We start from the raw sequence: 23,307 nt of genomic DNA, 5'->3' as shown, positions 1-23,307 counted from the left end.
ATTTGGTTGCATAGAACAAAACATAAATAACATCCAATATGGTACACAAATAATAAACGTTAGTGGAAAATGCTGTTTTTAAAAAATAACTATATAAAATGGAAACAGGCCCAAGCTGTAATTTATAGCTCACTGTCACCAAGCATTCACTATCAATTCAGATATAAGGAATATATCTTGTGAGGCTGGTGAAGGACTTCTTCCTTGAATTTGGCGCTACCCTAAGTTACAGAGCTGTCTAACATAGAGAAACCCTGACTGTGACACCCCACAGACAAAGTGAAACTTGAAAAGAGACTGCGTAAGACACCTTCGATTTGTTTTTAAAAATTATACCCATACAATATGCAAAAATTCCAAAAATATTCAACACTTTCTGAGAAACAATGTGGATATCTGCCATACAACAAAGAAAACACTTGCATAGTTGGGTATTTAGCTCAGTGGCATGAACACCTGCCTGGAAAGCATAGGTCAGGAGTTCGATTCTTGGTACAAAAAAAATCCACATTTTACCTTCATAACACTGGGGCATAATTAGAGATAATCAAAATTAGATCTCAAGTGTGGAATAGAAAATGCATGGGTTGACAAGGATGTGAAACACTGATTTTTGCCAGAGCTGGTGTTGATCACATCAAGGAAGCAATCAGAACCCAACTTTAACTTCACACTTACTCTAAGAACTACCTGAATTTCAGTGAAGACCCTCTCTGTTGCATGTCCTGCTATTGGCTTCCTGCATTCTGTCAGTCACTTGCACATCCTTTCCACGCTCCTCTGATCCATGCAATGTTCATCTATATTCGTATCCTACATTACATATAAAAGAGTATTAAGTCATCCATTTCCACTCACCTATTCAAGAAAATACCAACTATTTATTCTTAAGTGAATTGAACAGGAGAGAAGTAATATAGAATGAAACACTATAAATAATGCAGTGGAAAATAAAATGGAAAAACCACACAGGCATCCCTCCCAGGATGAGAGGTCTGCCACTGACCAGCTCCTCTCTCCTGTCCTCACTTGATGTGCAGGCCTGTGTCTCTTCACTGCTGGGTGGAGAGAGAACCAGGACACGAGCTCTCTTCAATCTCAGGAAAGATCAGGGACATGGCCTACTTTCAGCATTTTCAGTGGCTGCCATTTATAAAAAACTCAGCAACTGTGCTGTGGAACATTCATGGTTCCTAACTGTCCACACCTTAACTGATTAAGAAGAGAATATGGTGTCTATCAAACTCATTTTTTAAAATGAACCTTAAAGTGGAATTTCCAGGTTAAATGTATATAAGATGAATTTGAGGATCACAGATATTTCACCTGAAGCCTCAGCATAGAGCTAGAGCCTGGTATAGGAAGACTGAGTCTGCTCAGATCTACGTGGAGATCTAAAGTCAGAGAGATGGTCCAGGCAGAGGTGCAGGACACCATGGCACCTAGCAGGAACCATGGCTAAAAAAGGCCCAGTCCAGGCTGCCTCATCCATCAGTGAGTTCTAAGGAAAGCGTCACACATTCCACACTGGAAAGGAAAAAGCTGAAATGGTTCTAGAGCTCCTTCCTACATGCCTAAGGCCCCCTGTCTCACTCAGGGGAGCTCTGCATGAGAAGGTCAGTCTGTTACAGAGCTCAAATTGACTGAGTATTTTCCACCCAGATGCAGATCTGAACTGCCACATGTGGACTCACCATAGCTATGGAACAGGACAGGTGTTTACAGGGTGCAGGCGAGGTGATGGAGGCACTGCAGGCTGGTCAGGGTACAAAGCCTTAAATAAGAGACCAGGCCCTCACCAGCCCCACTTTCCTCCAGCAGTAACCAAACCCTGCAAGAGTGTGCATTAAAAACTGAGTAACTGAAAGGAGTTACTCACAAAATTATATATTATGGAGATAGTTTGAATATACAAAAGTAAATGGTAACATCCATAAATAAAATGAGATGTGACCCTTAAAGGATATGTGGTGTCCATTGATGTCCCCAAACTACACGCATCAGAAGGAAACAGTCTGATGAACAGAGCAATAAGGAGCACAGGCAATGGGTAAACATCACAGCTGCTTAATAACAACAACAAAGCTAGGATACAATAAGTGCACTGGTGAATTTTATCCAGGATGTGGTAAAGAATGAATACTGATTGTTTTTCAATTCTCCCATCAAGTTGAAGAAAAAACCACCACCAACTTCTTTTAAGTGACAAGTCATCCTGAGAATGAAGCCAGATAATAATGTGTTAAAAATAAAATAAATGAAAATGCTCTGTTGGCTAATATTCCTAACGAACATACACAAAAGTATTCAGCTAAATGTTTGCCACATTAACTCACCATCATATTCAAAATTAACCAACACAATCAACACTGGGCTCAATCTCAGTGGTGCAAGAATATTCCCTCTCGTGCACAAACTAGTAAGTGTTGCTTCACACTTTCACAGCATAAGGTACAGCTAACCCCTGAAGAGATTTGGAAAGACAGCTTTGAGAACCTCAAAAGTTCACCATTTTTTCATGATATAAATCATTCATAGACTATCAGTAGGAGGAATGGACCTCAGCACAGCATGACAAGCTCCATCCTTGTCATGGTGCTCAGGTGCTGACAAGCTGCAAGCTTAGCTTCTAGGGTCAGAAAGGAGACAAGGCTTGCAACTCTTTTCACCATACAGTACTCGAAGTCCTGGCCATAGAATTTAATCCAGAAAGAGAAAGCAAAGCCTTCCAAATCAGAAAGGAAGAATTAATTGTTGTTACAGTTCTCCTGAGGGTGCAGCATTGTGTATATAAGAAATTTAAACTACATTGACAACCTTATAGAACTAATTCACAAATCACTTAAATTGCAGGACACATGAGCAACATGCTCTAATCAATTTATTACTACCTACTACAAACAAATTGTAGCGTCAAATACAAAGAACACAATTCAATTCACAAATAATCAAAAATAACTAATGATTAGGGAAATTGAAGCAAACTCACATCTTCTTGGAATGCAATAAGTAGAAGAGCACTAACAGAAGAAAAGCCATACTGTGATGAGTGATGGGAAGAATTCATGTTATAATGTACATGCTACCCAGAGCAACCAGGTGTTTCAGTGCCATTCCTGTCAAAGTATCAGTGCCATTTTCCTAGAAACATTAAAAAAATTGAAATTCACAAGGAAGTACAAAGAGTCTTCCTATAGCCATAGAAAGAACATTAAAAGTAGAGGCATCAAAATACTAGTTTCCAGGTATTATAAAGTAACAGTAGTTAAAAGGGTTTTACACTGGAAGAAAAGGACCACAGACTAAAACAGCTTGCCCAGATGCACACCAAGTGACAAAATCACTAGGAATTTTGTTTCTTCTTTCCTTTCTTTTCTTCCCTATTTTTTCATTTTCATTTTATATTCAGGGTCTTGCTGTGTCATTGGAGCCTGAGCTGAACTCAGAATATGTTGCAGGCTTGTCTGGAACTCCAGGAACCCTGCTGCCTCAGCCACTTGAGTACAGGCATTACAGGCATTTTCACCATTCCTTGCTCAGCCAGTAAGTTTTTTTTTATTTGAAGAGAAAGACAAAAATAAATGAAGCAAGACAGTAAAAGGCTAGAAGCAACACAGAATTTCAAGAGAAAAAAACATACAGTAAGAGTTCACCAGTTAATAGATCACACATTGTCAAGTTACAAACAGCTGTCCAGATTACAAAATTAAAGCATACAAAGTGGAGATTAATACAGTGAGATTGCAGTCAGTTCTGTTCAATGATCCAAGACAAAGTCAGCAATATGGTTCTCTTTCCTACACAGCTAAATAAAGTTGCAGTTGTATCCTGGAGATCACTTTCCTTCCTCTCTTTTTTACACTAACAATCGCGCATTTTAGTTTCCATTACTTCCACAGTTTTTTTACTTTTTCTTTGAAGAGAAAAAGAAAAAAGTTTGAAAAAAAAACAGGCCAAAAAACAAAAAACAAAGCAAGATGGAGCACATCAATTTCTCCATTATGGTAAACCTTATGCTAGGTGTGCTGACTAAAGTACACACACAAAAGAACCTCACAAAGATTTCTCACTAGAAAGTCTATTTTTGACTTTTCATTTTTATCATTTTTTTTTTTTTGCTCGCTTTCTTCTTTCTTTTTTTCTTCAGACAGGGTTTGCTATGCAGTTCAGTCTGGCCTTGATCTTCCGTTGTGGCCCAGGATGACCAAAAACTCATCACAAACTTTCTGCCTCGGCCTTCAGAGTCCTGGAATAACAGGTGTGCAACAACATCCCTGATTGTGTTTTCCTCTTTAAATTTTGTCCAAAACAAAACTCCTCAAAGTTTTTGATATTCTCAAAGTTCATTAGGTTGGTTATACAAAACCAAATCAGAAAGTATTGAAAACACCCTGAAGAACTTTCAAAATCCTCACTAACATACAACATAACATAACAGAGCACAATATAGTATAGCCTAATAACACAAAAATAAATAAAAAAGGAACCACATAACTCTGCTTTAAATATCTGCTTCCAAAAATACAGCAAGAATTTCTAAGTTATCCATACACCAGCAATATGATGCATTTTCTTTGAAATAAATGTTGGTATCCACTCAAATGCTTGTGTAAGAATGAGTGTGGCAGCTTCCTTTTGAAGTCTGACCCAAAAACATAAAAAATGGCCATCACAAGATGGGTGACAGGTGCATGTCCTTGCTTCAGCCACATAATAGTGGGTGGTGGCAGCACAGAGAGAGCCCAGCATGGAAACACTGCTTCAAGGAAACCAACCAAAGAGTATTACAACTGAAAAGGCTCAGCACCATCCCCTCTAGGAAAGGGAAACTACTCATCAGGGACACAAAGCCCATGGTCTGATTGGCATGGGAGGAAAGGAAGTGACAGCAGCAGCTAGGAGACAAGTTCCCCAGGAATGATGCACATGTGTCCTTCATCAGTACGGGGTGATGATGTCACCTCCCCATTTTTGCCAGAGCTGGTTTTGATCACATCAAGGAAGCAATCAGAACCCAACTTTAACTTCACACTTACTCTAAGAACTACCTGAATTTCAGTGAAGACCCTCTTTGTTGTATGTCCTGCTATTGGCTTCCTGCGTTCCGTCAGTCACTTGTACATCCTTTCCACGCTCCTCTGATCCATCCTCTGCAGGAAACCCTTAATGCCTAACTATTGATATCACTGCAAAATTTCTGTTTAGAGCTTCTCCTTTACACCACTTAGTAAATTCCATTGCAGAGCATTTCCATATTTAAACTGTCTATGAACAACCAAGCCACTAAATCAGCTCTTAATTCAGAGATCACACACCTATTCCTTTCCACTCAGAAGGATATCACGTGTATATGTCCATGCAAATGCCTAAATTTCAGCATTTTTTGATGAGAATTTAACAGGTAGCCCTTTCAGGAATTTGTCCTTCACAAATTTTTACCCCGTCCTTGATAACACTTTCACATTTGCTTCATTTTTCTCAGACTTCAAAACTCTATGGCTGTTCTCACAAACCTAGTCTGTGAGTAAGGGCGCCACCTAAATAATTAAGTATGTTCAGAAATTATTTTGCACTGATCTGTATAATACACAGGAGTTCATGAGTTGTTTGGGAAGCCTTTTTCCACTGAGGCACACTACTACACATCTCTGAATTCTCAGGACCTTTGCCACTACCTGTCATGAGGATGGAAATATGAGAACATACTATAAATTGAGGAGATCGCTACAAATACAAAAAAGCCCAAGTTTAAGTTGAGCCATTGTGGCTATGAGGCCCTGCATTACAGTCATTAATAAACTTTGGACATTCCAGATCTGTGACTCTGAGGAAAGAGAGCAGAGACCTAGCTCATTACTGCTCTACAAGCTACAAAAAGTATCATACTCAGGGTCTTCTTAAACTCCTTCCAATGCCTAAGATTGTGGGGTTACCAGGCCAGCAGTGAATTTCAAAGATGATACTTGAGTCTGCTGCTGTCATAGTGAAGCCAGGGTTCTGGGGACCCCAAATCACCCTTGCCAACAGCAAGAGGCAAAAGGGACAGTGAATGACCCATGGACAATGCTGGAGGACCTCAGGAGCTGAAGCTAACTAAATACCTGAGGCTCCAGACACTGGAATTACTTCTAAATACTTGTAACTGGTTTCACCCAATCCACCCTATCTCTGGCCTCCCATCCACAACCTCGCCATTCCATGGCTCCAGGATCTCTCAGGTTCTTTGCTAATCAGGCCACAGGACATCAAAAGTACTAAATGAGATGCAGCAAGCATTTGGCTACCAGTATCCTACTCAGAAAAGGTAAATCATGCTGAGACACTGGAAGAGACAAAAGTCACAGCCAGCAATAGCCTGAAAATTGGACACTTCATATAGCCAGCCCCTTCATCAATGATTGACTCCTGCTCTACTGCTCTCCTTCTGAGTCAAGAATCAACAGGGAAAGGAACCCCTCCTTGCAAGAGAGGATCTCAAAAGATAGACTGTAGTGCTGGGACTTCTGGAGCTGCCATTCTTCTACAGTGGTGAACTCAGCTCGACCAGAGGAGTGTTTGTACTGAAGAGCTTTACCTCGGTCTTTTAATTTTCAAATCCATTTTATTTCAATGAAAAAAGAACACATCAACTAAAATTAAATTTCAAAACATGTCAATCGGGGGTAACACTTGGATATACATTGCACACTGTAATCCCCAGATCATTCACCCAGAGCACAAGACATCTGTAATCAATTATCCAAACAGTACTGTTACAGGCACCTGAGTTATTTAAATAGTATTGCCATAAGGCAGGGCTAGGTCCTCCAAGGAGTCCATGCAGGAGACCAGATACCATGCAACTATGGGGAAGACTGACACGTCATGCTATGCGCCAAGTCTCAAGACAAATGATAAGCAAATTCATCCATATCCTAAAGACTGATATTCTAAATAGTGCCTTAGCACTCTGAGGAGGTCAGGACTCACCATTCAAAGAAAAGTATGCTTATTCTAAGGACTGACATTTTAAATATCTCCTATCATCCTGATGAACTCAGGTGTCACCCTCCCATAACCCTAAGGGAAAAGTCACTGCTGCCTAAGAATGCCTGCTTCCTATGTGACTCCCTTCCCCTTTGTTCCCAATTTAATCAACTTTTACATGAACTTATAATCTTATTGGCTACCATAGCTCTGTCCCATCTTATGCCCATCTGCATTGTGAGTTCCGATTTTTCCCCACCTTAAACTCAGCTTACCACATGATTTTACTCTACAAAGTTCCCTAGAAAGACAGTGTTTGGCATCCCGCTCAGGACCCCTTCTCTCTCTCAGGTGGCTTTCTTTCTCTCAAGAAGTATATTGTGCTCTTAATTTCTGTTGTTCCTAAAATTCATTCTTTCACTTTAGAGAACCCAAACTCATACCACACATGGAAGGTCAGGAATTTCATTCCACTATATCATGGTATGGTTGCCTCTATTTCTAACTAACTCAGCTGCCTGTAAATTTAAGAATTGTTTATCAATTTGACTTGGACTAACTGTAGCAAATAAAATGTTCTTAATGAATATACGGATATATATCATTAAATTGAAAAAACGATTATCACAGTTTTTCTACCTAGCACCAGCCAACATTTTCAACTTTCAAGTATGTGGGAAAACAAAAAATAAAACCAACTCAGAAAATAGCAATCCTATAAGGGACAGTATATCATTCACTGTAATACCCATGTTATCTGCAGGTATTTCATAGGTCACAAAAGAAATACTGAGCCTATTAAATACCAAGTATCAGTTTCAATAAATGTGCTTATAGCACTGCATCGTTGACAATTGTGATTTTTTTTTTTCTGTATGAGGGATTGAACTCTTGACCTTGTGCTCTCCAGGAAGCTCCTTGTATTCTTGAGTTCAATCTCCAGACCCAACTACTTTAGATACTAAATATGACTATTAACAATGTTTAATTTGCCATTGACATATTTAGTTATAAATTTTGTAAATCTTAATTTTCACAAATGAAATTATTTTCTTTCCTTGCAGTTTAAATTACTTTTTTTTTTAGGTACCAAGTATCAAAGCTACAACCTAGCACATTCCAGGCAGGTGTTCTGCCTCCTAAGATAAATCCCTGGCCTGTATTAATGAATATTTCACTTTATTCATTCAAATAGAACTGTGATTTTAGCAAAGGATATCAATGTAGAGAGAAATTGATATACAATGAGAGAGGAACTGGAACCTCAAATAGTTAATGCAAAAAACTAAATACAACAATCACTGCTACCGGCACAGCTGAAGAAAGACAGACCTGAAGGTGAAGATGAAGTGACCAGGTCTACATGGTCCTGAAGAGAAAAACAACAGTTTGAAATGTACTACAGTTACCACCACCTCCTCCAGGAAGTTCAGATGGGCATCAATTACCATACTCAATGACCAGAACAACTGGACTATTGTTCCCACAAAATGCCTTGGCTCTTTCCACATACCTTTTCTGGCTGACTTGTTACCCTGTTGAATATTATTAGTTAAGCAGCTATAAGCTTATAGGTTGATTGTAGTCTGAGACCCACACTGTACCCACATTGTGACTTTCCTGTATAAATGACCCCTGAGAATAGGTCTGGGCCAAAAACCCGAAGACCACTCCTGAAAATTCAGGGCTATTCTTCTTTCTTTGTTTCTAAGAAAATTTTTGAACTTCTTTTGGTTTAAGACTTCATTTCTCAATGTTGTGAGCCATTAAACTTGCTGCATTTGATATCAAACAGGGCAGGATTATATTTCTCTTATTTCAGTTTAAATATGAAATTTCTGCTAAAGGCCATATTCCAAAGCCAGAATTTCAGGCTGCTTGTTTGCCCTGAGTTTAACATTTCCATGAGCTTTTAGAAGTCCTCAGTCTAGTGAACTGCAAATCTTTTGGAGGAAGGAGGTCACTGTTATCCTGTAGCACAATACGTGCCATTCCTAAGTCTCTGTTAGTCCCTCCCTCCTGGATGCCACTACATGGACTTCTTTCCTCTGCAACATCATTCAATAATTCCCATTTTACATAACTCAAATTTCACTCAGCTCTATTATTGTTTGTTTTTAATAATTTTTCTGTCTACTTGGTTGCTTTTTTTTTCATTTTAGTTTTTGATTTAAAGACATAGTCTCACTTTGGAGTTCTGGGAAGCCTTGCACTCACTGTGTAGGTTAGGCTGTCTTTGAATATATGGCCATTCTCCTGTTTCAGTTTCTTCATTGCTGGGGAAAAGAGGTGGGCATTATAGCACATGGTGTTTGTCTTTTTTCTCTTCTCCTTTTCACTACTATTCTTTCATTTCAGGGGCACTGTTATTTAATCCTGAGGTTTGCTTTTGTCAGTAAGGTTTCTGCAGCTTCAGCTGATTTTGTGAACAATAATATAGGAAGCCAAGCAACCCAATTGAGAAATGTGAAATTTCATTAGCTGCTCTCAGCACCACTTGTGTACAGAACCCCCACCCCCATTTCAGGATCTACACAAGAAAGAGGCTCTGAACTGGAAAGTTAGAGATGTTTTAAAAGATAGAATCACCAAAAGATAGTTGGAAATCATTTAGCTAGAATCTTATAACAATTTTTGCATGACTACTGTATTCTGCTTCTTTTGTTGAGCAGGTTATTTTTTTTCTTTGGGTACAGCTCATTTTGCTTTTCTCCTGGGACTTATACCCTGAGTGATTTTCCATTTTTCTGAGTGAAATACAGGGCACTAGTTAAATGCAAAGCTCAAGATGGCATCTATTAAGCCAACCTACAACACAGCTAAGTTACAAGCCTCAATATTTTCTATGGTAAAAACACACAGATCTATAATCCCAGCACTCAAGAGGTTCAGACAGGAATGCTGCTTTGAGGTTAGGGCAATTTTGTGCTCCATAAATGGTTCAAATCTAGCTGATATACATAGAGAAAACTTGTCTCAATAAAACAAAACTAAAATATACAAATAAAAGCAAACAAAACAGCTGAATGGAGAGTGATTTCTTCAAATTTTATTCCACATCTTGGGGATTAATTTTTGTATATATACATTTTTGAGATGGCAAATTTGATGCTATATTGCAACTCACAGCTAACGTACCAGCCAAATAGGAGCACTGATTCTTTTTTTTTTAAGAGGAAAAAGAGAAAAACACAAAACAAAACAAAGCGGTGTAAGGGTACACCTAATACAGAACTACAAAAAAAAAAATAACAGTAAGAAATCACCTGTTAGTAGATTACATATTATCATCTTGAAAATAGTTGCTCAAATCACAGTATCAAAGAATACAAGGTGGACATTCAAACAGGGAGACTGCAAACAGCTGTGTTTAATGATCCAAAAACATTGATATAGTCAGCTATTTAACACCCCTAAACACACTTGCTGTTATATCCCTTAGAGCTCTTTTTCTTTTCTTTTTTTTTCCCTCTCTTGCACTGATTCTTATGGTGAGTCACCACAAGAGTCCCTGTGCACTGCCTCCAAGGCAGAGCTCATAGTGAGAGCCTGCAGGACCAGCATCCATAAAGCACAGAGGCAGACAAATATCTCATGAATCACTTTGATGTACTAAGAGTAATATCTCTTCAAATCTCATTTAGGCCACTGAGTCCTTTGTTCTTAATATACTTAAGCAGTATCTTGATATTTAAATTTGGTTTCATAGAACAAAGCATAAATAACATCAAATATGATACATAAATAATAACTCAAAAGTTCATGGAAAACTGATGTATGTTAAAAATGTATAAACAATGAAATCAGGTACAAGTTTCAAATTATAGCTCAGTGTCAACAAGTGATCACTCTCCATTCAGATATAAGAAATATATCTTGGGAGGCTGATGCAGGAGAACTTCCTTGAGTTTGGGGCTAGCCTAAGTTACAGAGCTGTCTCAAATAGAGAAACCCTGACTGAGACACCCCACAGACAATGTGAAACTTGAAAAGTGACTGCATACGACACCTTTGGTTTGCTTTAAAAATTATATCCATACAATATAGAAAAATTCCACAATATTCAACATTTCTGAGGAACAATGTTAATATCATACATAGTATGCAGAAAACACTTTCAGAGCGGGGTATTTAGCTCAGCAGCATGAACACCTACCTAGCAAGCTTGAGATCATGAGTTCAATCCCTGTTACAAAAAAATTCAAATTTTGCCTTCATGACACTGGGTCATAATTAGAGATAATCAAAATTAGATCTCAAGTGAAGAACAAAGAATTCATGTGTTGACAAGGATGTAGAATACTGATTCTTACCAGAGCTAGTGTTTTTCACCTCAAGGAAGAAATCATAAACCAACTTTAACTTCATGCTTACCCTAGAACTACCTGACTTTCAGGGAAGACCCTCTCTGTTGTATGTCCTGCTATTGGCACTCTGCGTCCTGACAGTCACTTCCACATCCTTTCCACTCTCATCTGATCCACCCTAAGCAGAAAACCCTTCATGACTAAACTATTGATATCCCTGCACAATTTCAATTTATGGCATCTCCTTTACACCACTTAGTAAAGTCCACTGCAGAGCATTTCCATATTTCAAAAATGTATATGATCAACCAAGCTATTAAATCACCTCTTAATTCAGAGATGACACCCACATTGCTTTACATTCAGAAGGATATCACTTGTATATGTTCATGCAAATGACTACATTTAGGCATTTTTCAGTGAGAATTTAACAGGCAGCCTTTTCTGGAATTTGTCTTAGCAAGCACACTTTACCCTGCCCTTGATGACACTTTTGTATCTGCTTCATTTTTCTCAAAATTTAAACCTCTATGGCTGTTCTCCCAAACATCGTCTATGAGCACATGTGTCACATAAAGTATGTTCAGAAATTCTTTGCATTGTTCTGTATAATACACAGCAGTTCATCCGGTGTTTGGGAAGCCTTCCTCCACTGAGGCACATCACTACACGTCTTTGAATTCTCAGAACCTTTGCCTCCACCTTTCATGAGCATGGAAATATGAGAACATAGTATAAATTTAGGCGATCACAAAATACATAAATGCATAAGTTTAAGGAGAGCAGTTGTGGCTATCAGGTCCTGCAGCACAGACATTTATAAACTTCTGGCTTTCATATCTGTTGCTGACAGGAATGAGAGCAGAGACCTGGCTTATTACAGCTGCACCCAGCTTGAAAACACATCGCAATCAGGGTCTCCTCATGCCCCGTCCTGGGCCCAGACTGTTGGAGGAGCAAGGGCAGCAGTCGATTTCAAAAATGGCATTGTGGCCTGGTGGTATCACAGTGATGACAGCATTCTAGGGACCCAGAACTGTCCTGGCGCCAGCGAGAGGTAAAAGGGACAGAGGATGACACACTGCTAGCACTAGTGGACCTCAGGGTCTGAGGCTAAGCACCCAGGCTCTAGACAGCACAGCTGCTTCTCACCACTTGTTTTTTTTTTTTTCCTTTTCTTTTTCTTTCTTTCTTTCTTCATTTATTTTATTTATTTATTTATTTGGTCTTTTTCCTTTTTATCGGTACAGGGGATCGAACTCATGACTGCCTGCTTTCAAGGCAGGCGCTTATGCAGCTGAGCTAAACCCCCAGCCCCTTTTCACCACTTCTAACTGGTCTCAACCCGATTCCACCCCATTTCACTGCTCCCATCCCATAACATCACCATTGCGTAATTTGGAGGTCTCCCAGGTTCTTTCTAAGCAGTCCACAGCGAATAGAAGCAAAAAATAGTGGTCTAGCAAACATTTACTGCTCCCTTTTGTGCCCTGGCCTTGGAATTGACGCCATGACACCGGAAGATACCGCCTACCTTGGCCCGCCTGATTGGACAGTTCTTCAGCCAGCCTCTTCATCACTGATTGGCTCCTGCTCTCCTGCCTGCCTTCCCCACCAAGAATAATTACAGAAAATAAAACACCCTGTAACTGTGGATCCCCAATGAAAGCTGGTGGAGGCTTCTGGAGCTGGCTGTTTTCTGGAATGTTGACCTCAGCACGTCTGATGGGTATTTGCACTGAAAGTCTTTACCTCAGTCCTTGGTTTTTCTCCCAAACCCATTTTCTTTGAAAGTTAAAAACTAAAAAACGTGGTCCAGCGATTTAGCTTAAGCACCTGCCTGGCAAGCTAGAGGTCCTGCATTCCATCCAAGATCTGGCTACCACAAACTGCTGCTATAAACGTGGGTGCATATATATCACTGTGGTATGATAATTTTTATTCTTTTGAGTAGATACCCAGAAGGAGAATAGCTGAGTTGAGTGGGAATTGTAGACCTAGTTTGTGTGGAATCTCCACACGGATTTCCACAGTGGTTGCTTTACCACCAACAATGGAGAAGGGTTCCTTTTTCCCCCACAACCTCTCCAGCATTTGTTATTGCTTGATTTCTTGACAGTAGGCATTTTTTCTGGGGCAAGGTGACATATCAGTGTTATTTAATTTGCAATTGTTAAATGTTGAGTGATGCAGAACATTATATCACATATTTATTTGCTGTTTCTATTTCTTCATCTGAGAACTGTGTATTTCACCTCAGATGCACATTTTTGGATTGGGTCTTTAAATCTGGGAAGACTGAAATTTTTTAGTTTTTCGTGCTCTCAATAGTAATACTTTGTCTGAGGAACAGTTGGCAAACATTTTCTCCCACGTTGTGGGTTGTCTTTTCACTCTGTTAGTGAATTCTCTTGCTGTTAAAAAGTTTTTCAGTAGGGTGAGGTTCTGTCTTAATTCTCTTCAATTTTTGCTGTTCAAAAATCGAAGTTTTCTTCATAAACACTTTGCTTACATGAATGTCTTCAAGAGTTTTACTTACTCTATCTTGCAGCAGATTTAATGTTTCTGTTTTAATATAAGATCTTTGATCTATTCTGATCTTAGCTTAATACACTTTGAAAGATAATATTCAGAAAGTATAGAGCCAGTTTTTCCAGCACCATTTATTAAAGAGGCTGCTTTTCTTCCAATGACTCTGTTTGGCACCTTTGTCAAAGATAAGATGGTTTAGTGGTCTGGGGTTGTTTCTCCATCTTCTAATTTGTTCCTTTGATCTTTTCATCTGGTTTTTGTTTGTTTTGTTTTTTGTCATTACCACATCTTTTTTTTTTAATCACAATACCTTTATAGTATAATTTCAAGTCAGGGATTTTGATGAACCCTATCTTTCCTTTGTTGCCCAGGATCACCTTTGCTACTCTAGGTCTCTTCTGGTTCCAGATGAATTTTAGGATTTCTTTTGTGTAATTCTTTGAGATATGCTACGGGGTTTTGATTGGGATTGCACTAAATCTGTACAATAGCTTTGGAAGTATGGTCATTTTCACTAAATTGAATTTCCCTACCCAAGACTATGGGATAGCTCTTCATTTTCGAATATCTTCTTCAATCTCCATTTTGAGAGTACTGTAGTTTACAGTGTAGAAATCATTTACATGCTTTGTTAGATTGATTCCTAAGTATTTCATTTGGTTGGATGCTATTGTAAAAGTTATTGTTTCCTTGATTTCTCTTTCCATGAGTTTTTTATTCTTGTTTATGAAGTCTATTGATTGTTGAGTGTTACCTTTGTAACCAGCTATATTACTGAATTTGCTTCTTAACCTAGAAGTCTTTTGGTGGAATTTTTAGGGTCTTCTACAGAGACTATCATGGCTTCTGCAAATAATGATATTTTAAGCTTTTCCTTTCCTATCTTTATTCCTTTTATTTCTTTCTACTTGTCTAATTGCTCCAGCTAGTTTCCAGGACTATATTGAATAAGAGTGGAGACAGTTGTCTCCACTTGTTTTGTTCCTGATTTTAGAGTGAAAGCTTTCAGTGTTTGTCCCCTTAGTATGAGGTTGACTGTTGGTTTGTAATAAAAGGCTTTTATCAGATTGAGATGAAGATCATCTCCCCAATTTTTGTAGGTTTTTTATTATGAATAGGTGATGGACTTTGTCAAAATCTTTTTCTGCATCTATTGAAGTGATCAAATGACTTTTGCTTTTGGATTTGTCAATACGGTGTATGATATGTATGGATTTATGTATGTTGAACCACAGCTGCATCCCAGGGAATAATGCCACTTGATCATGAGGTAAAATCCTCTTGATGATACTCTGCAGTCTGTTTGCCAGTATCTTATTGGGGATTTTTGCTTCAATGTTCACTAGGCAGAATGGTCTGTAATTCTCTTTCTTATTTGGATTGTTCTCTGGTTTTGGTATCAGGGTAATGCTTACTTCCAGGAATGAACTGAGAAGTACAATTTCCCATTTGATTTCATTAAATTTTGAGAAGTGATGGTGTTAGGTCTTCTCTAAATTTCTTATTTATCCCTGCCATTTCTTGGCTACCCTGCTTTCTTTCAAAGATCAGTGGACTCTTTCCATAATGGGCTGCAAATGTTTTCAGGATTCACGTTCAATCCTCCAGGAATAAAAATCCACTGATGTCAGAAAATATTCTGAGAACAGGCCAGGGCAGGACACAACAGGACAGAGAGTTGGAAGTTTCTGTTAGAGGCAGCAGACTTCATTTTCATGATTTTCACTCATTTCTATTAATTTTCCACCAAGAAACCCAGTATGTGAACACAAAAGGAGCACAGTTACCATGTATAGTGAAGACATTACATTTAACTGATAGTAATGGTCTGAAACAGAGTAAGGATGAAATAAAAGCAAGCATCAGTACTCCAAGACAAGCTTGCTACTCATTCAGGCTCATAAAGATGCTGAATTCTGAAAGTGATCATATTGCCAAGCATGGGGGTGACAATTATTGCTGAAATGGAACCTGCTCCAATTAAACATTTCCTTCTGGTGAGGCAGGGAGACCCAAGGGCTTCACACTCTAAGTTCCCCTTGCCGTATAGTTCCCTTGTCACTAATTGGCACTCAGCTCTTTGTTGTACTCTACTTAAAAAAAAAACATGTCCTCATGATGAAAAAACGGGGCAAGACCCCAAGATGACGAATGGGGCAAGACACGTTTTTTAAAACAAGCACTTTTATTTTAGCTGGCCCAGCGACACAGTGCAAATGGAATTTGCAAAGCTGTGCAACTGAGTTAGAGTTTTGACTGATTTTTATAGTTAATTTATGATTAGCTCATTGATCAGTAAGTACATAGTGATGAGAAACAGAAATAAGGTGGGCCTTTGTTCCCCTTTGCTTGAGGACAGAGGCATTTCGCAGTGGGTGGTTGGCCAATTCATAGCCCTTGGTCTGCCAATTCCAGGAACATTTGTCTCTCATAAAGGGAACAGTGGTTGGCACAGCATCATTTGTCTCTTACAAGGGGAACAAAATTTGACATAGCACACAGGTCACTAAGGTGGCGGGGGATGACGCAGAATGATGCGGTCAGTTAATTTATACCTATGTGTTTGGTGCTTGGTTACTAGGGCAATGAGCTCAGTAGAATGATAATATTATTAATAACTATCTTTTTAAGTAACTATTTTTGTTAATTATCTTTTAATCAATTATTTTAATTTTTAGCATCTCAGTATAACACTCTTCAGGATTTTTTTTTTTTTGTCTTTTTCATTTTTTTCGGTACCAGGGATCGAACTCACGACCGCCTGCTTGCAAGGCAGGTGCTTATGCCGCTGAGCTAAATCCCCAGCCCCCACTCTTCAGGATTTTAATATTCCTAGAAGTCATATATTCCCTAAAGCCTGGTGATCCATTTGTTAACACCTTTTGGCTTCAGAAATGTGTAGGAGATTACTATGATTGCTTCTATCTGTATAAACTGCAGTCATGTGTGTTAGAACCCATGAATCAAATCTGGTCTCTGGATCCTTCCTCTCAGGTTCTGAAACTGTTCTCTGGCTCCTTGATCTCATAAAAAACTTACTTTTTCCTTTTCACTTTTTTCCAAGATATTTATGCTTTGGAAACAGTCAAAATCAAACAACCCTCATGGAAACCATGAGATAAAGAATATATTTGTATTAAATTCTATAAGTCAGGTATTTTGTACCGGTATAAAAGTAAAGAAATAAATATCTAATATAATTCAGCTAGCTGTATGTTCTGAATAATCTTCCAAATGCATCACCTCATTCTTCAACTAATTATGTAACTGAGTTTTTAATCTATGTAAACCCTAACAGTTTTTTAGCATTTACCTGTTTCAGTTTGACTCCAGCAATTCTTTGGAGATCAAAACCACTTAATTTCCTGTACAGTCCATTCTGTGCCAAGCAGGCATAACTGGCATCTGGTCAGGAATTCATGGTTAAAACAAATGAACTGCTAGAAACACCGAGACTCATGTTACATAGTACTTAGCAAGTTGATGGAGACCTCCGTTATTATCTACCAATTTCACTTATAAGAACTGACTTAGAAAAGTTATGCAGAATACTCACAATCATGTAAAGAGGTGTATAATCATCCCTTCTGAGAAATCACTATAATACCCCTCCATATGTTAAAAAGGTAGCATATGTTGATAAGTTAGCAATATATTTGTTGATAATAACACTTCCATCTACAGGTAAAGAAAATTTACATGCAACAAAATTTTCAGGAAACTTACAGTTATCCTATCTGGAAGGTAAGTTTTTATTGGAGCCTATGCCTAAATACCTAGCCCCCAAAAAAGTGCACAGCAAAGGACCAAAAGAAGGAGAAAAGTCTCATTGTCTTGAGGGCAACAGGAAGAGTGAAATCTTCTTCAGAACTCATAACTCTGCTAACCAGCCAGCCACCTGTCACTAGGCAGCCCATATTTAATCAGAACAAGCAAGCAAGTGAGTGGACAATGGTAAAAAGCTGAGCAGGCCCCTGGGAGAGGGTCAAGGAACCCACAGACCAACAGATGATTCTAATTAGAAAAATTATTCAGGAAGTCTCTAGGTGGCCTCAGCTGTGGCCTATATTGTTCCTTGCGGTGTCTCCTCATTCTCAATTCAATCATGCCCAGGCCACACCACAGCCCTGCACATGTATTCATCTTCAACCCTTTCCAACAACTCTCTCTTATTTTGTTTTGTTGACTTCCAGGATGGGTGGCCAGCTTAAGGTGGGGAAGCATTGAGGAGAACTCCAATTTAAACTCATCATAGTCCATCAGTTCATAACAGCAGTTATTTACCAGAATAGCCAGCAATTGTCAGAGGATGTTAGTGATCCTAGCTCCCCCCTCAGCCAAGCTTTTACATTACACTATATCTTCAGAGGCCAGACTCTTCTTCAGGATGTCCAAGGCCAAGCTAACATGAGACCTGCATTAACTACTGTCTTAGTTATTTTTTACTTGTTTCTGAGACAAAATACGTGAAGCCCAAGTTGAGAAAGGAAAGGTTTATTTCTTCATTTTTTGGAGGTTTCAGTCCACACTCAGTTGGCTCCAAGGCAGGTGTGCATGGCTGGGCCACATTTCATGGCAGCTGCAAACAGCAATCAGGAACCAGCAAAAACCAAGACACACTTTATTCCTGCATTATATTACATCCTGGCTCCACCTCTATGTGGGTGTAGCACTGACACCATCAATCCACATACTACACAATGAACCATCACAAATGCATAATGCAAACTCATAAAGCCTGGGGGACACAGGCATAAACCATGACATTCCACCCCTGGCCCCCAGGACTCATGTATATCCATTATACAAAAGGCGTTTAGTCCACTTCCAAGAGTTGACAACGTCCTATGTTTCAGTATTCCTGAACAGTCCAATTCCCAAGTCTCCTCCAAGATCTAAGGCAAACTCTTAACTGTAACCCCTGTACAAATCAAACAAGGTTAAACATTTCCCAAATGCAAAGGCACAAGGTAAACATTACCATTCCAAAAGTTACAAGAATGGGAATATAAAGTACTGGAAACAAAAGAAGTCCAGCAGGGTGAACATTAAGTCCTAGAATTCCATGTTCAGCATCAGAAGCAATCTGGTTGCAAACTCCAAAAGGCTTGGGTAATTCCACCCCCATGGCATTTCCAGCAATTTTGACTACAGCAGCTTTTCTCTTACATCTTCTCTGCTCTCTTTTTGCAGCTTCCCTTGAATCAACCACATTCTTGCCTTTTCCAAACATCTGCAGTCTCCACCGCACCTTTGGTTTCACCCTTACGTCTTCACAAACTGCCCTCTCAGGGGCACACCTTTTGGCCTCCCAGGCACTTTGCAATTGAGGTGGAAGCCATCTTGCCTCAGAATTTGTGCATTTTCCTTGCACCTAAAATCAGCACCTTGTGGATGCCACCAAGGTTTGCTGCTGACTGGAGCAGTACCTACGCTTTTCTGTCTTTTGGCTATAGGGTTTAGTTGCCTGGATTGCAGGGCTCTGTTTACATGATTGTGAGGAAAAGCTTCTCCAAGGGGCCACCATTCTGGAACCTCAAGTGGCTTCTGTTGCCATTCTAGAACATGGCACTCTGCAGCTTTTCCCTCTGAGCAAATTCTTTCACTTTAGCAGTGAGGCTGCACAGGGTGGGGACCCCCTTCCTATGATGCCCTGGGGCCATCTTTCTTATCTCTCTGTTTCTCCTCAGGAATCAAACTCTCAACTCTGTCTTTGCAATGCACAGTCTTCCTGGAATTTTCCTTCTGGCCAAACTCACAGCATTGTACACTATCCTGCTGATCTCTTTGCTTTTGATATGCAACATAAATCTGGCTAAAAGACCCCAACAATAGCCATGCCACAGCCTCAAGGTTTGATTGCTTTTTAATTTCTTTTTCAAGATTAATCAGTCCATTGCCCTTTGTCTCAGTCTCAGCAAAGTCTCTGGGCAGTAGCAAAATGCAGACAAACCTTCTGCCAAGCCATAACACACATCAGGTGGAGTCCAACAACTAATGCAGTCCTTCTTCCCAACAAAAAACTCCCAAGCCTGGTTTTTATCATCCAGCCTTCTATCAGCCTTCTGGTCTCCTGAGCTCTGACCAGAATCCCCTCTACAGAACAGTCTAAGCTGCTCCAGCTCTACACATCCAGGCGACATGTCCAAACCTTTCCAAACTCTGCCCACAAGCCATTTACAAAGCCTCTCAAAAACATGGTCAAGAATAGTCACAGCAAAAGACCCCACTCCTAGGTACCAAATTCTGTCTTAATTACTTTTTAATTGTTGCTGAGACAAAATACCTGAAGCCCAATTTCAGAAAGGAAAGATTTATTTCTTACAGTTTTTGCAGGATTCGGTTCACACTCCGTTGGCTCCAAGGCAGGCAGGTATGGCTGGGCCACAGTTCATGGAGGCTGCAAAAAGCACACAGGAACCAGCAAAAAGCAAGATACACCTTCTTCCTGCCATTGAATTACATCCTGGCTCCACCCAATGTGGGTTTAGGACTGACACCATCAATCCGAACACTAGACAATGAACCATCATAAATGCACAATGCAAACTCATGAGGCCTGGGGGACACAGGCATAAACCATGACATTCCACCCCTGGCCCCCAGGACTCATATACATCCATTATGCAAAAGACATTTAGTCCACCTCCAAGAGTTGCCAAAAGAACTTCCTATCAAGGTCACTTAGGTCTTCTCAGGAGTTATCTTAGAACCATGCATAACACCTCATGGCTCTTCTGTCAGTGTCAGCCACTTAGAAGAGTCACAATCATTGCTTCACCACGATGCTCTCTGTGAAAGCTTGGGAGATTTTTCTCCTGTGACTCTTCTTAGGCACACCTTGCATTGAAGGTGACTTTCCTCTGTGGTTTCATCATCTCCTTGATGAGACAACCAGGGACTCACTGAATATCTTAGGATGATGCAATCAGAGGTTATTTTATATCCTGGGTCTCCACCACCCTAGAAGGGCTGAGGCCAAAATATTGGCTATCCATTTAGCCCATCTGTTTCTCTAAGTTTTGGCTTCCAAACCTTAGCTTTCAAACATCCAAAAGAAGTTTTTCATAACAATACAGTATATTAGAGGCAGTAAGTGTAATATTACTATTTTATCTAAACATGAAACATATTAGAACATTAAATGAATCCTATTTTCTTCTATCCATGGACATTTTAGCATTTGAATACCTACAGTATTAACAGTTGCATATTTTACATAATATATCAAGAATCAGAACCGTACATAGTATTGCATCATGACAATCACGAGATTTTTGTAATAATCTAAATTCTTGTTTGACATAAAATATCCCTTTTAGTCAATCACCCTTATCTAATACACAAGAAGTTTTTTGTGTGTTATTGAAAAACTTATTGATCTTTAGTTGAATGTGAATCTCACAAGTCTTTGTGAGCAGCAAAGGTGTGCACATGAGACAAAAATCTGTTACCATAAGTAATCCCCATTTTACAATCATGGAGTCTTACGCATCCAGAATTATGAATATATGCAATACATCATATAGTTGATTAAAATCAACTGTCATAACCATGTGAAACCTTTATATAGGCATCATCAAACCAAAAATATGTATTACTTCATTTGATAATGACCAATGTGAACATTTACGAATAAATTTCATAAATTTATTTGAGGTGTCTCCTATAGTGATCTGGAGATCATTGAGGTCTCTAATCAATGGATAAAAACTGGTTAAAAATGTTACCAGACAGCTGCTTTCTTATTTATCAATCAGAGCTTGGTCCACCAATCTAACTGCTAAGGGACTTTGCTTATTTATTTATATTTTTAAATTTATTTTTATTTAAAGAAAGACAAAACAAAATAGAAAGCAGGCATAAATAGTACATACATTCAAATTAAAGAATAAACAGTAATAAATCACTACTTTGTGTGTTTTATTGTCCTCTTTCAAATAATTGTTCAAGATACAAAAGTGGACCATATAAATGGGAATTCAAACAGGGAGACTTCAAATAGTTCTGTTCAACTATCTAATAAAAACTAAGTAATATGGCAATCAATCCTATACACTTAAACATGTATGTATTTATCCATATCTTCATATATGTTGAGTTTAAACAAACCAAAACAGATTAAAATCACTGTAGTTGAAGATTAATAGTATTGCTTGATTTCATATCATGACACGATGGAACCAGCACTGGGTACTGTAGTCCCCTTTTTTCTTCTTCAAAGTATTTGTTCATTTCATCATGTATCATAAAATCAGTTCTTCTAAATTATTGATAGGTTTTATGGAAGCATGCATCTTAACATGTGTTACTATCCTTTCTATATTAGAGGGAGAACCAGAACAAAGCAGGACAGAGCAAAACATAATCCTAGAGATACATAAAACTAAAAAGACATATAAAACTGCTGTACAAGGAGTTCTACCATGGTTACTGTGTTGTCTCTTGTTATCATCAATAAAAATGGCTATATCATCGGATAAAGTATAATTGAATATATCACTGCATAACAGTATTAACAGAAATAGAACTTTGTAGATAGTGTAGAGCTACTAAAACAGATATTAATCAAGTCAGAATGGGTATTATAGAGAATCATTTCTATTTTCAGTATAGTTGTCTACACTCTGACGATACTATCAACCTAACGGTTTTGAATAAAATAGTCAATAACAAGAAGCAATCAAATCAGATTTAAATAAGTTCAGTAATGATATAACAGGATAAGTTATAGAGGAATCTGGTTTAAGTTAACAGGAAATTAAAGATGATTACTGTGGTATATCCTCATATTTTTGGGACAGCTGTCTGTGCCCTCAGATTTAGTGCTTGTATAAAAACTGGGATGGAATAAGTTCTATCTAAACAGAGTGGTACAAGTAATATGGGTTTTAATTCCTGATACACTTATAGCAATATCTTCTTCTGTCTTTTTAAAGTCTATTCTTCCCCTTCACTCCCCCAGGGTGTACTGTGTATTTTTGGATCTCCCCAACACCCTTGGTTTTATATTGTGTGGGCAACCTGCTATTTATCTAAGTGTTTCTGAACTTTCTCACTCCAGGACTTGATCTCTAGTTATATTTCTTTACTTATTAAAGCCTTTCTTTCCAACCTACCCATAAATACTGATCCCGTTGCCCCTATTACTCTCTCTTTCCCTATCACATCGAGTTCTATTTTCTCATATTCAATTTTGGTCCAAATAGCCTTCTTCAGGTCAATTATACTTCCTATAAAGAGCATCTCAGTTGGCCCTATTTCTTGATCCACTCTGCCTGTGATTCTCTCTTTTTTTCCTTAATTTAGTGTATATAGGACATCTGCATTAGAAATTATATCCAACCTTCTCTGTCTCATTTCTGTTGTTATATTTTTCTGTCATCAGTTGTCTATTTGTCTTCTTCACTTTGCTTTTTGCTCCATTCATTGTGGCCTCTCTACCACTGTTCCTGATATCTTGGTGATTTTCTCTCTCTTTAGAACGTCCTATAGTATTCTC

The 23,307-nt window shown here is 38.7% G+C and overlaps 1 protein-coding gene across 2 annotated transcripts in view; it reads right to left on the bottom strand.

The window, feature by feature from the left end:
- The window catches only part of LOC134474280 (zinc finger protein 709-like), a 60,866-nt gene extending 39,239 nt beyond the window's left edge, over nt 1–21,627 (bottom strand). Inside the window, exon 1 of one of the 2 annotated variants that reach the window (XM_063241678.1) lies at nt 12,661–21,627. In XM_063241678.1, the coding sequence (XP_063097748.1) occupies nt 12,661–12,663 (3 nt within the window). In that variant the 5' untranslated portion in view covers nt 12,664–21,627. Of the gene's footprint in view, nt 1–690 lie in introns of both variants that reach the window. The other variant, XM_063241679.1, reaches the window with a different exon arrangement.
- Nucleotides 21,628–23,307: the final 1,680 nt, after the last annotated feature.

This window comes from Cavia porcellus, unplaced genomic scaffold (assembly GCF_034190915.1).
Source record: "Cavia porcellus strain 051 isolate PalLab524CR breed Dunkin Hartley unplaced genomic scaffold, mCavPor4.1 scaffold_32, whole genome shotgun sequence".
Classification (NCBI taxonomy): Eukaryota; Metazoa; Chordata; class Mammalia; order Rodentia; family Caviidae; genus Cavia; species Cavia porcellus.
This window is presented reverse-complemented; position numbering and strand designations above follow the sequence as displayed.